Source organism: Sitophilus oryzae, unplaced genomic scaffold (genome assembly GCF_002938485.1).
Source record: "Sitophilus oryzae breed Bouriz unplaced genomic scaffold, Soryzae_2.0 scaffold_1582_pilon_pilon, whole genome shotgun sequence".
In the NCBI taxonomy this organism is placed as follows: Eukaryota; Metazoa; Arthropoda; class Insecta; order Coleoptera; family Curculionidae; genus Sitophilus; species Sitophilus oryzae.
In genome coordinates, this window is record NW_022146261.1 from 132,174 (window position 1) to 147,967 (window position 15,794).

The 15,794-nt window shown below is 30.8% G+C and overlaps 1 protein-coding gene and 2 long non-coding RNA genes across 4 annotated transcripts; 1 reads left to right on the forward strand and 2 right to left on the reverse strand.

The window, feature by feature from the left end:
* Positions 1 to 6,653: 6,653 nt before the first annotated feature.
* LOC115879610 lies at positions 6,654 to 7,395 on the reverse strand. Its single transcript, XR_004049738.1, has 2 exons — positions 7,275 to 7,395; positions 6,654 to 7,208 (listed from the first exon to the last, which is right to left on the reverse strand). It is a non-coding gene; the product is annotated as an uncharacterized LOC115879610 (long non-coding RNA).
* Positions 7,396 to 7,985: 590 nt separating this feature from the next.
* Positions 7,986 to 8,615, forward strand: LOC115879609. The gene is made up of 2 exons (XR_004049737.1): positions 7,986 to 8,270; positions 8,359 to 8,615. It is a non-coding gene; the product is annotated as an uncharacterized LOC115879609 (long non-coding RNA).
* LOC115879607 lies at positions 8,204 to 10,286 on the reverse strand. 2 transcript variants are annotated; one of them, XM_030896501.1, is made up of 3 exons: positions 10,143 to 10,286; positions 9,958 to 10,081; positions 8,204 to 9,597 (listed from the first exon to the last, which is right to left on the reverse strand). In XM_030896501.1, the coding sequence occupies exons 1-3, from the start codon at positions 10,235 to 10,237 to the stop codon at positions 9,064 to 9,066; spliced, it is 753 nt and encodes a 250-aa protein (XP_030752361.1). In that variant the 5' UTR covers positions 10,238 to 10,286; the 3' UTR covers positions 8,204 to 9,063. The 2 variants fall into 2 exon arrangements, with proteins under 2 accessions (XP_030752361.1, XP_030752362.1); XM_030896502.1 differs by having other exon boundaries at positions 9,958 to 10,078; positions 10,143 to 10,274.
* Between the last annotated feature and the right edge of the window lie 5,508 nt (positions 10,287 to 15,794).

A 15,794-nucleotide genomic window follows, 5' to 3' on the forward strand; every position in this document is an offset into this window, starting at 1 on the left:
TTCATATATAAAATTGAGCTCTATCTAGAGTATATTTGAATATAAATGTTTTTATGTATTGGTAGGGGGACTGTAGTTTTCAAATATAATAAAGAAAATAGACTAAAAAAACATGTGTGTAAGTTCTTTTTTAAACTATTCTGTAGTTACGTAAATGTGTTTCAAATAGGTTGCTTTTCACAATAAAGTCAATACACAGTAATTATGCTTTACTTTTTCAAAACACACTCTTGTTTTTTATTATCAGAGAGTTATTAATATTAGAAAATTTAGTTACATGAATATAATATAATATAATAAAATATTATGTTTCAAGTTTCAAATAATTAGAATATGATATGAGTCATAATAGCTTAAATATGATTGCTAATAAAATACCTAGTTTATACACATTTATATATCTTAAATATAAATTAGTATTGCCACCATGGCGATTAATGGGAAATACATTATGGTCGTGAAAAATATGTCAGCGATGGCTATGATATAAAGATCGCTTTTGCCAATTTATGTGCAAAATTTTATGGAGAATGTCACCGACCGTTATTAAGCCATTCTGACGCCGTTTTTTTCGACCATACGGTATTTCTAGGTATGGAATTATGTCTCTAATATGTAGTTAGGTAATTTTTTCCATTTGCCTATTGTTAATTATAACGTCGTCAAACTATAAAATTTGCTATATTTTTTACTTAAATTTTTAGTAATATCAGAACATGTTTCGAATAGTTTAATTAGTAATAAAGCTACTAACATGTTCAGTTATTTTTTTCTATAAAGCTTTTTGATAAAAAATAAGTATACCTGCTAAGACGTGAAATTGCCTGAGAAATTAAGATCGATGCCATTTACCATCCAATTTTATACAATAAAATGCCATCGATCGTAATTTCAAAAGCAGAAAACTTGCCGCCGTTTTTTCCAATGAAATGGGCGGTGGGGAGAAAATTACAGATTCCTGTATTATATTAACGACATTATTAATCGCATGTACCAGGGCCAGTCAACTGAGATATACGACCTTGAACGATTTGTTTTTGGGGTAGTAATTTCCTGGGGCGCTAGATGGCGTATTTTTATTTTAATTTTTCTAGTTGCCTAACAATTGCGTACAAAATTGTTTTTATAGTTGCCTAAATAGGCCTATTAATTATGTTCTGTCATTGTTCTGTATGTTAAATCAGTTTTCCGTTTCCGGCTTCCTCCTTCCTCTTCAGTTGTGTTTTGCCGTTGAACGGAAATGTGCGTTTCGCTGTTTTCTGGTTGTTTGGCTGTGTTTTTGCAATCTTCATTTTAGAACTGTGGATTTTGTATTTTTGGAATTTTTTTGAACTTTGTTTTGTGTTTGATTTTTTAAGATCTTTATTAAGGTAAGGTTTAAGTTAAAGGTTTTTGATTTATCTAACAATTTTATTTAATAATCCGAGAAAGTGAGGTGAGGTAACCTAACCAAGTCCAAATATTCGTGAATTTTATTTTTAACAATGTAATATTTACAACGCCATACTTTACAAAAAAAAATTGATCAACTCCATATTTTTGTACATAAACTCCACAATGTGATATTACACAATTGTTCAAGTCCATATGTAAAAAAATACACGTAAATAAACATTGTTTCTAATGGACGTCACTTTCTTGTATTCCAACGATATTTGTTATGTTAGTTCTAAATCTGGTACTATAATGGGGCTTATTATACTTTTTAATCTGTTGTTTTATTTGTTTGTAAAATGTTTCATGGTATAATTTTCTGTAAATTAAAATAAATTATTTATTGTAGGTTTTTATACACATAAATGATATAAGTAAACCATTTAACACTTTACAATAGTTTAATCTGGTTTAACCTTTATATATAAATCCTTGTTTTATACCATTTGACTTGTTTGCTAACTTGGGACCAATCAGATGACTACACATTATTTTGTAGAAATCTGATTGGCTCTAACTGGCGAACAAGTCAATATGTCTTGCTTAAAAATAAATTGCATCTATTTAAATTTGCCGCCACCTTTGTTACTTTCATGGGTGGCTAGATGGCACCACTTCAATATACAGATTACAGATTTCTTTACAAATTTGAAACCGTTTTGAAACTAAAAAATGCATGGGAGTTAGCGTTCTTCTTTAGTGTGTTCTGTTGCATGTACACAAAGCATGTACACATGTACACTATTAGAAATCGGTCTAATTTCTAATATTATCGAGCTTTTAAAATTCGAGAAAGTGATCGGAGATTGTGTTTAAAGTGTTGTGAAATGTTCGTTAGTGCATATTTTTGTGTCGGTAATCGGTATCGGTATAGGCAAATCGCGATGGAGTATACAAATCCGAAGAAGGTGGATATGCTAAGAGCATATATAGGTACTTTCTGGCAGAGGAAAGCACTGTAGAAGCTCGGAGACTTATTCCGAAGAGTACCCGAATAGATAAATCCCTAATGCTCGAACCTTTGTAAGTATGGTTCACTTGAACATTGTTACAGCTCTAATAATATTAGGTATATCGCATAACTTTCCTAAGAAATTTGAGCACTTTGTAGTAGTTTACCTTTTTCTCAATAATATTTCCTTGCATAATATATGCTCGATACATTACCTAGAATTAACAATCAATAATATGATTTTATGAATTTAAGAAAACTACATGTTATTTTTTTAACGACAAAATTTTCGTTAATTATTTTGCAATTTCAGACCAGAACTTGTCTGAAGAGAACTTCTTGGTTTGTTTTAAAAATAATCTTTTTTTTTTTTAATAATATTTTGCAGATAATATATTTACTTCTGAATAAATCTAATCAGATCAAATTTTATTCATAGTATAGAAAACATCGAAACTATTTGACTGGTAATCAAGCTATCAATAACGATGACACTAACAAATTAATGCATAATAAATTGGATAATTATTTTCATGTAACACAAAACTATTATAGTAATTATAACCACAGGAAAAGTACATTAATTACAACATGTTAGTGAGATTTTTGATTTAATGTATTTCTTGTTATATGTAATATATTACTTATCATGTATTGTGATTTACCCAATTTGGCCCTTTTTCCCATTGTGCATCCTTAATTTAAGATTAATGATTTTCTAATACATAATTAAAGTGAATTATTTTCCTTAAAATTACATAATTTTTCACAGGTAAAAATAATAAAAAAAAAAAAAAAAAAAAAAAAAAAAAACGAATTTATTAAGACATTTAAAACTGTTTTACTCATTTCTCCACTATTTTACACCCAACATTATAATCTCATCAAAAAAAAACTCTTCTGCGCTTATACCAACTGAATTATTGAAATTATTTATCATTTGTTGAATAAAATTAAAAGTACTTTTTAACAGGTTTATTTGGCCATTGTTTGCATTGTTTTTTGTTTGTTTTCTGTTCGTTTTGTGCGAGTTTTAAACCCACGATTGCGAATAACCCTTAAACAAAGAACTTAAACTACACCCTACTAGGGATTGTAGAAGGATGGTTTCCGCTCTTTCAAATCGTTTTTAATCGAAGATCGATTTTTATCAAATCGACGTGATTTTATCAAACGATGCTTTGGGTATAATCGATTCTTTTTTTTTTAATAAAAAAAAACTATTTTATTTACAACAGTTTACAGGGTTTATTTATTGTTTAGAATAAGAAAAACACTTTAGTTTTTTTTTTTTTTTGTATAATTTATTTTTTTGCAGTGCATCCCTAGAAAAAGGCCATCTAGCAATGAATTTGAAAAAATTAAGTGTTAAGTGTCGGTGCCGATGCGCCCGATGTTTGTTTATACTTTGATATCAGTTGTCAGATTTTTTGTCGGGCTTCCCAATTTTATATTTTAGATAACGTGAAATTCTATTGATTTTATTTAATGAAACAATTAAAAAAATACTTTTATTTTTATTTTTGGGACACCCCTACTCCATACCTTAAACATTTAGAAAATTGATTTATCTATCTTTATACAACCACCAAAACATTGACCCATAATAGTAATACATCAGTTCAATAGAGGACGCTAAGTCAAAAATTCCCAAATAAAAATTTGTATTTTGTAATTCATTCAGTGTTTTCGAAATCGTCGTTGGGGTTGCGTCGGTTTCGAAGAAATGTCGAAGGAAACCCCGGAATGTCTTTCTACCATCAGTCGCCGGATATAAATAGTTATTAAAGCAAGTTTTTTAACACTTTTTATTGTATTTATGAGTTTAGTGTTTGATTATTATCATGTGAAAAATTTTAAATAATATTTTAAAAGTGATAGGCATGGATAGGTTTTGGATGGTTTCAGTTAATAGATATGTGTTGTATAGTGTTTTGCGTTTTATGTGTGCTGGATAAAAAAAACACTTCTCATCAAAAGGGTAAGCTCTAATAAATATTAAAAGTTAATAATTGTTTTTGAAACGATTGAAAATATATCCTAAGATGGCGAAAAAAGAAGGCCTATAATAATTGTTTATCCACTGTTATCTTTTACGCTCTCTTTTTTTACTTTCCACCTGTAAAATTCTTTTTTAAAACGCATAGCGCGTTTCTCTTCATATGATTTAAGGTAGAGCAATCTTAACTAATGAATAAAATTCATCAAATCTTCGTTTATTTGTGAATTATAGATAAACTAGCACAGTGGTGGGAAATTCGATATTAAATAATCGACTAATCGATAGTAATTTAAACTAAATTAATTCGAATTAATCTTTTCGATATAATCGAGATAAAAATCAGTATATTATTTATATCTGTATCTATACACGTAGGATAAGTCAGTTTAAGTGAAAAATTTTCATTTCGTCAGAAAGGAAAAGAACAATACTACCTTTTATTTGGTTTATTTCCATCTCACCCAAATTTCACCGAACACCTGCCGAACACTAAAATTAATTTTCTTCTTTTATCTAAATAACTATTGATTGCAACTGATAAAATAAAAAGAAATACGAACCGCACGTAAACAAGGACATACTTATATCGTTTTAGAAGAAGCTTTTATTTTAGATATGAGTTTTTCAATAGGAATTGAAACAATCATAAACTCGGCACTTTTAAATTTAAAACTTTAAATTATGGTTTAATTTATTAAACGGCTTCGGCACAGTTAATAGAATCCATTGAATAAAGAATATTTTTTTTATTTTTTATTCAGTGATAGAATATAGGTATGGCAATGGTTCAGATTTGTTTAAAATAGCCCCTAGACGAGCACTAGCTGGGACGAATTTATTTTTAGGTTAAATTTATAATACTACTAAATAATTTGAATTATTAATTCGATTGTGAAATATGAATTATTACTAATTATTCGATGGTGAAAATAATTCGATTATTCCCATCAGTAAGATAAATATACAGAATGTGGGTATGGTAGGAGGTGGCAACGTTGCATTCTCTCCGACATTCTCTCTATGCCCGGCAAACGAATTTCCCGGGATGTGAACAGTGGCACTCAAAAGTTTTTCAACATTTTCCGGAAAATGTCAAGAAATATATAAAATTTTCAACATTTTTTTTTCGCAAAAAAAACCTCATAGGCGTGTTTCTGGGGTTGAACTATAGTACCAGTTAAAATATCTGCACTTATTTCTGGGACACCCTGTATATATATATATATATATATATATATATATATATATATATATATATATATATCCTACCTAAGCCTTCTTAGCTCCATCTACGGTAACGTGGATGAAGCAAGCATGTTTGTCCAGTAGGCCGCTGGTTTTGAATTTTGGCGGTACGATCTGTGATTGTCACGGCTACCGCTAGATGGCGTAGAGCGTCTAGCACTCTTGCCATAGTAGTACTTATTGTACTCAAATGCTATTCTCTGCTTTTCGTTGGTCAGATCGAGGGTTACAGCAAAGTCGGCCTGACAATGGAGAAAAATCTCCGAAACCGGTCGTCGAATGGCTGTCCCCTTCAGTCTGATGAACTTATTGCAGAGAATAAGCATATATGTAGGTTTTTTTTGCCCCTTTTTCCGCTACTCGTATTTTTGTTCATTTATTATATATACCCTACCTAAGCCTTCTTAGCTCCATCTACGGTAAAGTGGATGAAGCAAGCAATTTTTTAATACGTCAATCAAGCCTCACGTATGTCATATACTAACCTTAGATTAAGAATAAAAAATACTAACATACCAAAACTCGATTATTATCTAAAAAAAATTATAGGAATGAGTCACTTTCGCGACGCCACCCAGTGTAGAAAAAACAACAATCGCAGACAAAGATTGAACAAAGAGAAGAATTTTGAAGTATATCTTTAAGTGAAAATTTATTGTTAAAGTAGCATAAATATGCTTAGTTGCAGTTAAAGTATAGGACTGAAGGAAAAAGAGAGTTATAATAAATGTTAAGGGGGGGTGGGGCGCCAGAGAGGGTACTCGCCCGGTCTCAATATTTTCCTTCCGCCGGCCCTGCATAAAAGTGCAAATATTTTCAGAGCTGGTATATTTCCTCCCCAGAAACACGTCTATGATTTTTTTTGCAAATAAGAGATGTTGAAAATCGTGCATTTTATATTAAATTTCAGTGTATATTTTAGAAAACCGTGCTACCTTCCCGTTTGGGAGGTGGGTTCAAAATTGTACCTATATAAAACACCAAATTTTAGTTCAATGTAATTACACAATAAAACACAAATTAACAAGACAGACGTTTATTCAGATGTAGGGTAGCTCATCATTTGAAACAATACAATTTAAAATGGTTTAAATAATTATTACAATAATATAGAGAAATTAAAATGACTATATTATAAATTAAATATTTGCAATAATTGATAATACTGGTTACCCGTTAGATGACCAGTTAGTGTAACCTAGACTAAAAAATTACCTACTCTACTAAAATTTAATATAAATGAAAAACGGGGTACCCACGATATAAATGATACTTATAATTACTAAATAAATGGTCTTTAACTAAAACTAATCAGAAGCAACAAAAAAAATAGGTACAATATTTATTAAGTACGCAGGAACGAGAGGGAGCTAATAAAGAGTTTGGTACTTAGCTTTTATTCGTAAGGGTCCCAAAAAAATCCCCTACGCCAGGATCTGCCGCACAACCAGAAGGCCCAACCACGTGGCTTCCCCTTAGCTGATCAATTGGTTTGAACAGGAACCTCGCTAGCCAGTCGTGAAAACCCTCGTGGAATCAAGTTGGTGCGTAAAAAGAAAAACCAAACCAAGGTGCCTAATTTAAAATTAACCCAATAAAAATTTTTCCCACGTGATAATTAATAAACCAAAATTAACTTACCCAAACTGTGGGTGATTTCCTTGGAAATAATACAAAAGATGCAACGCTATTAGTTTCGTCTCAATCCAGCCGTAGCTGTATGATATAAATAATATCAATTAAACGTGGAGAATTATTAACCTTTCCCAAAATCAAATGAAAGGATTTTTCAACTCAAAACGTGACTTCACTGCCAGCGTGCCGAAAAGAAAAGAAAGGAAATCACCAGACAGGTGGGCGCTTGGAATTTTAATATCGAAACCCCCTCCTGATATAAATTTAGCTATAAAATCCCTAGGTACATCCGCAACCAGTTAAGTACCAATGTTGCCAGGAGTAATCCGATAATAAAAGAAACTTAATAATAAATCAAACAATAATAATAAGTTAAATGCAATTACAACTAGATACAATTGATAAGAGTTTAAGATCATTAATAAATAAAAGTATTAAAATAAGTTAAACACTAAAATTAATTATTTAGAGACTAAATATGAATGAGGTGAAATATGATTTAAGAAAACTTCAAGAAGCTGGCAACACCGTTATACCCGTTGATGATTTGACGTTTCTGCCCTAACCACAAATTAATTAATCTAAACAAAAATCACAATCAGATTATTTATTAATAATAATTATTGAAGGTATTATTGTTATTAAAAAGGTTTGGTTTTTGGTACATCGTTTCGTATAATATAATTAATATAATATGGTTTCCCTTTGTAGCAACTATGGAGTCTAAAAGGAGGAGGCGAATCGAACGCAAAAATTATGGGCCCAGTTTTTGAGATCTAAATGAAGTTCGAAAATCGCCGTTAGGGGCGCTTGTGATGATTGGGATACTAGAAATACACAGCTTCTTATGGCAAGAATAACTATTTTGTTATAAATTATAGAGCCAAGTTAATATTTGGGCATATTTTTACCAGAGTTAGCTTTTAGAAACGTGGTTTTTCTAATTGAGCAATGTGCGTGGCTAAAATTGTGAATACAAAACCTTAAATTTGAGTTTGAAAAGTTAGTTAGGTTATATTAGATGCCGGTTTAATATATCCTTTTCCTAAGTTGATATTATAAAAATGTTTTATTATGTGGTTCTTTTTAGTGCATACACGACCGAAGAAACATATAAGCTGCTAAAATAAATCTTCCCTAGAACTGTTGTACAAAAAAGATAGAAGTTCCAGCAACAAATTTATCACCAGTTCAACCTTTGATTTGATGTAAACAGTAATTGTTTCTTGATGAGAAATGCGAATGAAATAGTTTATGGTGTGATTGTGTTAGTGTTTTATTAATAGTTTTGTTGATGCAGTTTAAAGGTTCATAGTTTTTCATTAAAACATTTGAAATTGACATGTTTACATGCAGTTTAGTGTGATACCATTTTAATAAACATTAAAATCTTTCGAACTAGTAGTGGTTTTATGGCGATTGACAGATTGAATAACGAAAATTAAGAGTATTTTATCAGGAATAACTTAATCATAAATGGAAACTGAAGACGAACGTTACCATTGCACCCTTTGATCGGTGTTATCTATTCCATAACTTTTTATAGCTGAAACTAGAGAGTAGGTATATTGAGCTGAAACGTTTCCTGTGTTCAATAGCGTTTTTTCTAGCGTTGAATTGTAAGTTTTAATGTCATTAGCAAAGTTTTGCAAATTGTCACTGTTTCGTAGACAATTAAATTCAAGATATATTATATTCAATGTCACCTAATAATTGTAAAGGTTTTTCTATTGATATTCACTTTATTAATATAAGGTAGGTTTGTAAATAAAATATTAATGAATAAATAATGTACTCAGTTTATTTCAAAAGCACAAAAATACAGAGTTGTGAATATGTATATACGCTGACTTATTTCATCATATAAATATTTATTTAGCAATATTAATACATTACAACTTTTGTTTCTATTAACTAATTCCACTAAATTTAATAAATAAAATATAATATAATAATATAGAATTTCATTCTCATTCTCAAAGTTAGGTTCTGAAGTTTGATTTTCAACATGATTAATAGGCAGACCTTTTACTTTTTTTGAATTAGAAACTTTTTCAGTTGCTTCACTCCTTACACATGGTGGTTTCCTCTTTCTTTTATTACTAGAGAAATATGAAGGCAGGTTAGGAAAAATTCTTGGAATTGAACCCTCCTTTAATAATGGTCTACCCCGCTCAATTCTACTGATAGTTCCGTCAGTTAATTTGATCTCATAATGAGTCAAAATATCTTCATCTAGAAAATGTAGTTCACAAACAGCATCTTTGCTGCTAAGTGTCTTGTCTGATCTGGGTATCGCCTTTTGCCACTGCTGTAGCAAGCTAGGATCCTAATAAAAGATATATAATTGTTAAATAAAATAAAAAAAAACATTTTTCACTATTAAAGCTGTTATTTTGAGAATACGATCTTGAAGTATAAATATTTAATATTCACTTTCAATAGCACTGTTCAAACTGTGGTTAATATAGGTACATGTCAACAGGTAATTTTAGCACCTAGTAAGTATTAAATTATTTTAATTTTATAACAAGGCCTCCTAGGTTATGTTATACACATATGTTGATTTTAGGCTATATTTCCTATTAATTTGGTTTATAATTTAATCTGTACACTGACAGTATATAATTTTAATGTTTTTCTTAACATCTATCCATAATTTTTATAAATAAATAGTCATACTACTTACATTAGGAGCTTTGAAAAGGCTTGGGTTTCTTTCACCCCGTTCTTTATTTGCCTTGTTTTTATTGGGATTCCCACTTGTACAGCCAGGTACAAAGCAATTTCTACCACGACTCATTGTTGTACTGCTAAAAATTCAGTAAATTAACTATAAATTTTATTAAAAACACAATTAAATCGTATACTAACAATGAAAATGTAGTATCCCAGTCGATCGCAGTGCCTCTGCTGTCAAACCGAGGAAGCTGCTTAAAAGTGGGGACAGAAATTTCAAATTTGCCCATTGCCGATAAATCTCCTTTTTTAAGCCCTCCATAGTAGCAACCAAACAACTAACAAAATGCAATGAATATTTCCACTTGAACAGAAGTAAACAAATACCAAAAGTAAGTATATAAAGTGGTTATTATTAATATTACTTTAATTAACGTTATTTTAGATAAATAAGAAGTCTTTACACGATGCATTTACCCTTCCATAACCTGAAGAATAATACCTCAAGATCGAGTCAAAGATATTATTTACAAAATATTACATTTGGCTAAAAAATACAACAATATGAAGTTAAATTATGATTTAAAGTTAATGCACATTTACTTTACTTGTAAATAGAAAATAAATAAATAATTAATATGTATTAAGAAATGTATTGTTATATTTTATTAACGTGCCATCTTCAAGGTTATAAACAAAATAATAAATCACCACATTCACCATTTTGTCAAGATATATCAATTAAAATAAATATAAGAAAATTAATTCCCCTTTAAAATATATAACCGTAACAACCGTTCAGAACTGCTTGTTCACTCTGATATTACCATGGTTTTGACGCAAAAATGAATGCAAATAGACTGAATAGAATAATTTTGAGAGGCACCATGAAAATCTGGTGCCTCTCAAAATTATTTAGGAATAAATATTTTTTTTTTAATTTTTAATCTTGAATAATTCGGACTTATTTGAAAACGGTAAAGAGGCATTTGTTTCTTTTATCGAGATATAACAGCGCTGAAAATATTTGCACTTATTTAAGACTCGCCTTTATAGTAAATGTATCTCTATCACTATGGAGATTTAACCCTTAAGTACTCGCCTGACAGGCGCCAAGTAAATTTTAAACTTAAGTGTATCTTATTGCTTTATGCCTACTCCAATGGGCCTTTGTGTATTCCTCTAGGCAATATTCAAAAATACAATAGATTTGATAATTTAATATAATATTAATTTGCTTCAGGTATATTATAAACAATGCATCCTCTGGTGCCTCTACGGCCTGAGCTATATATGTCCTAGATCAAAAAATAGACAATAAATACCAAATATATTTTAATTGTTCAGACCATATGTTCAAAATATATGTTCAGACCATTCCAAAAATGTGTGTATTGAACGTTTTCAAAATGATTAATTTTGTTCTAGCGGCACTAAGTTTAAATCTTGCGATTAGGCATTTAGTTTCCATGTTCATTCAATGCCTAAATATTTTTATTTAATTTATTTTAGTATATAAAAATGCACAATTTAAATAAATTTTACCAATTATTTACCCTGGCGCCTTCCAGGGTACGAGTACTTAAGGGTACAAGTACTTAAGGGTTAAAGAAAACTATACTTTGGTAGAATATGTGCAAAAGTTTAATTATTATACAGGGTTGTTCACCACATACGACACGGAGTATTGTAATTAAACGATAAGATTTTTACAAATTGTAAGTTTTGGGTTCGTTGAAGGACTATTAGAGCTACAATTTAAAAATATTTTTACAAGATACAGAGTGTCCCAAATAAATAAAAAATATCAAAGTTGTATTTTTTTAAATAAAACACCCTGTATATTATTACATTTTTAGTTTCTACGATTAAAATTAAGGTAAATTTGATTAAGGTTTATTACACTTGAAATATTTTCAATTTTGTGAAATTGCAGTCAAAATTTTAAGGCTTCATTTCTTCAAGGGTATCAAAGTTTTTAATACTAAATATTTACTGAAGTTTATTTATTGATAAGTTACTGTGTTGCAATAATAAAAATTATACTACCTTATACAGAGTGTACCTAAAATTTTATTATAAATAATTACTAGCTCTAAACGGAAATAACTTGTTTAATTTAAATGGAACACCCTGTATATTTTATGAGAATCAGATGCACTATTTAATTGTCTATCAAATTATATTATACCATTTTTACCTATCTCTTCAAGTTTCCGTAGAAAATGCATTTTCTTTTAATTTAAAACTCATTTATCAATATAGCCCATGGAATACTGACATTTTAGATTATTTTTAAAGATGTACCAAATTTTTGTACCTAGTGGAGTAGGCCTCCGGGGAGACCACGTTAAAATAAACGCGCCATGTACTTTACCTCTTGGGTGGTGTGGAAACAAGTACACATTTTCAATAATTAAAATTAATTATTCATAAATTAATGAGCAAATTAATGATACGCCACTGTTTCATGACCTTAAACTAAACTAAAACTAGTTTTAATGAACCCTAATCGACATTTGATTTCGGAGAATCGACTATACATAATATATCATATTTTACGCAAAATTGTAAAATTTCCAGGGATTTTGTGCCTAAACGGTTGACTTTAGCGAAAATTTTCATAAAACCTTTTTTATAGGAAATTTTTATTCTCTTTAATTTTGCTCTCTCCAAATTTTCGCGAAAAACGCATAGTTTTCGAGATATTCACAAAAAAACGATTTTGGGCGCCATCTTGGCAAGATGGCGGCGCCGGCGGCAAATCTGGAAATGTGCATTTTATGGATTTTAGTTAGGGACACCAAAACCTATAAACCTGCAAAGTTGCAAAACTTCCGGACTTTTTTCCAAGCAAAAATCCCCAATGACTGAACTATGTTATTAGTTTTGTATCAAAGCAAATCAATAAAATTTTGTTTATAGCATCTAGGATACTGAAATCGATAAAGTGTCATGATACAACTTATAACCGGCATTAAACGGCCTATGCAATTTTGCAAACAAGAGAAGAAAGTTAGTTGCGCACATGTTTTTTTTAGAAAACAGTGATAACCCATATGCACATCCTGGATGAAAGTGTCGGCACTTTTTAGCAATAAAATATGTATCTGCATTTATAATAACTTTTACCGTCAAAATTTCATTGGAATCACTAAAAGTGCTTTAGTTATTCATGAGTCGGGTTGCCACCTTTTTGGAAAGTTAAAAAAGGACGTTGGATTATGAAAAAGGACCGATGATGGGGAGGGGGGGGGGTAAGTTGTTGATTGCGAACCGCTGATTATAAATCGCTACTCCTAAAATTTTGAAAATCTCTTTTTTAAGGTCAAAATGGTTAAAAATTGCAATTTATTGTAAGCACATTGTCGAAATACAGGGTGCAGGGTGTTTCACAAAACATGTGCAATCTCTCGTGGAGAGATTCCTCACGTAAAAATAACATTTATTTTTTATATAAACATAGGTTCGATTCTGCTTTGTTTCTTTGCTACAGGGGTTAACGCCTTAATTTTTTTTTCGATTTATTATAATTTTCTTTCAAGTACTTTTCGTGATTCAAATGAAATTTTGAGGGTAAAAGTTATTATAAATGCTAGATACATGTTTAATCGCTAAAAAAGTGCCGACGATTTTATTATATCAATCGGTAAATAATTTAAATAGCTGTCGTTTATTTTACTAAGTAGATCGTTTAAACTTTTGCAAACTACTGTATTATTACATAACGGCTCTATGCAAATATGTAAATAACGTTGTCCTTTTATTTAGGTAATAACCTAAATCATTGATATGTGTAAGCTGCGTGAAAAGATATAACTGTGGCGGTTACGCTGCCGCACAGTTTTGGCTGCAACTATAGCACGGGATGCGAGGGGTATTTCGCAGGGGAATTTTGGTGTACAACCTCTAGGAATTAGTGGGGAATTAGTGGGAAATTAGTAGGGAATTAGAGGAATTAGTGGGGAATTAGTAGGGAATTAGAGAAATTAGTGGGGAATTAGTGAAGAATTAGTGGGGAATTAGAAGAACTTAGTAGGGAATTAGTGGGGAATTAGAGGAATTTAGTGGGGAATTTGTTAGCTTATAGAATAACTGCATCGATATAAATACCTCATTGAAAAAATTATACAAAATCGATATCCAAAATGAGGATAATGTTCTATCTAAATGGAATAGAAAAACATATCAAAGGTGAGAGGGAGAAACGAGCTAGAGAACAATTGGTAGATGACCAAAGTTTAATCACGGATTACTTTTTCATTACTGAAAAAGTGAGTGAAATAATCATTAAAAACAGTGAACTAGCGAAGGAACTTTTGGAGAATATAAGTGAATTAGAAACGGACCAAAAGACTGATATACCGCGACTTCTCAAAACATTGCAAGATGTATCACTCAAAAATTATACTTGCTCAAACAATCAAAATAGGTACGATGAGGCTACAAAAAATTTCGCGGTGTACCTCTTTTATGTTGAAGGCAGGTTACTTTACGAGACACTACAATCAAATTTGAAAAATAGCTTACCCTCAATTTCTACGCTAAATAGATTCGTGGACGCCCTACAAGAAGCTAAAAACGACGAAGCTGAAAACGATTCGCTAAAAACGACGCCCTACAAGAAGGTGAATTTGATTTCAAAGGCCCCTCGTCTTTTAAGAGCTATGCGTTTAAATACGTATTTGGTATCTCCTTTAGCAGAAAAAAAAACATATTCCACACACAAGCTCCAGAGCTCCTACATTCTTCGTCACTTCGTCACCAGACTGGGAGTGGTATCAGTGTAGCATAGACAAAATGAAAAATGCTATGTATAGGATACCACTCATATTTTAACAAAAATGCGTAGGCGTTTCCTAAAACCGAAAATAAATCTACCGATTGGAAAATACACTGCCACCTCGGATCATTTCAGGGAATTGGTCCTAAAGGTTTCAAAAGATAAACACTCAAAAATGAAGACAAGATGAATTTTGCCTCCGCAGAAAAAATGTGCAGTCTGATGGTAATTGAACAACTTATCAAGGAAATTCCAAAAAGTAAAGGGAGTGTGGCTTATCTTAAACTTATGAATTACGTTAAATCGTCGTTCCTCGATTCCCGCACTGTTTTGCGTATTCGGCTATATCGCATCTGGTATGTAATATTCTTCACTAGAATCTGGAGAGATTGGATTAAAGAAAAAAAAAGAATACCAAACATCAGAAAATTTTTTGATCAGTAATTGTTACCTTTGCATCGAGATGAACGCCCATGCTTTAATTAAACTGATACTGAAGATTAAAAACTCCGAGTTAAGACCAGAAATGTTAAGCATCGGAATTCTTGGTAGCCAAGCCTGTGAATCATTATTTCGTTCTGCAAGATCTATGACCTCTACTTACTCAACAGTAATCAATTTTAGTATAAAGGATATGCTGAACCGAATTGAAAGAATTAGCACAATAAATGATACCATAAATGATCTAAGGGGAACTTTTGCATTTCCAAGAGAAGACAGTAGATTGAAAAACAGACTGAAGGAAGAAAAATTGCCACTGGAAGAAGAAGTCCTCAACTTGGATATCAAAATTACACTCGAAGAAGCTCTCCAAATGGTCGTAGAAGATATGAATCGTTTTGGGATCAATGCCAAGGAAAACTACTGGAAATATATGCAGATACCATTATTTACAAGACTGAAGAAAAACGGACAGGACAATATACACAACAAATATTGACGAAGACGATGTTGAACTTAACGAAAACTCCGAGGAAAATGAAATTGATCAAGATGTAGCAAATTGTGTCAATAATGAAGATTGTATAATTATGGAGAAGGTTGCGGACTTAATTTCTAACGAG

What these genes read in the sequence shown, in the direction of transcription:
- LOC115879607 (XM_030896501.1), bottom strand. Translation starts at nt 10,237, where the DNA reads ATGGGCAAATTTGAAATTTCTGTCCCCACTTTTAAGCAGCTTCCTCGG. An exon ending in TGGGATACTACATTTTCATT is followed by an intron (nt 10,082 to 10,142) that starts GTTAGTATACGA and finishes CTGAATTTTTAG; the next exon opens with CAGTACAACAATGAGTCGTG. An exon ending in GCCTTTTCAAAGCTCCTAAT is followed by an intron (nt 9,598 to 9,957) that starts GTAAGTAGTATG and finishes ATCTTTTATTAG; the next exon opens with GATCCTAGCTTGCTACAGCA.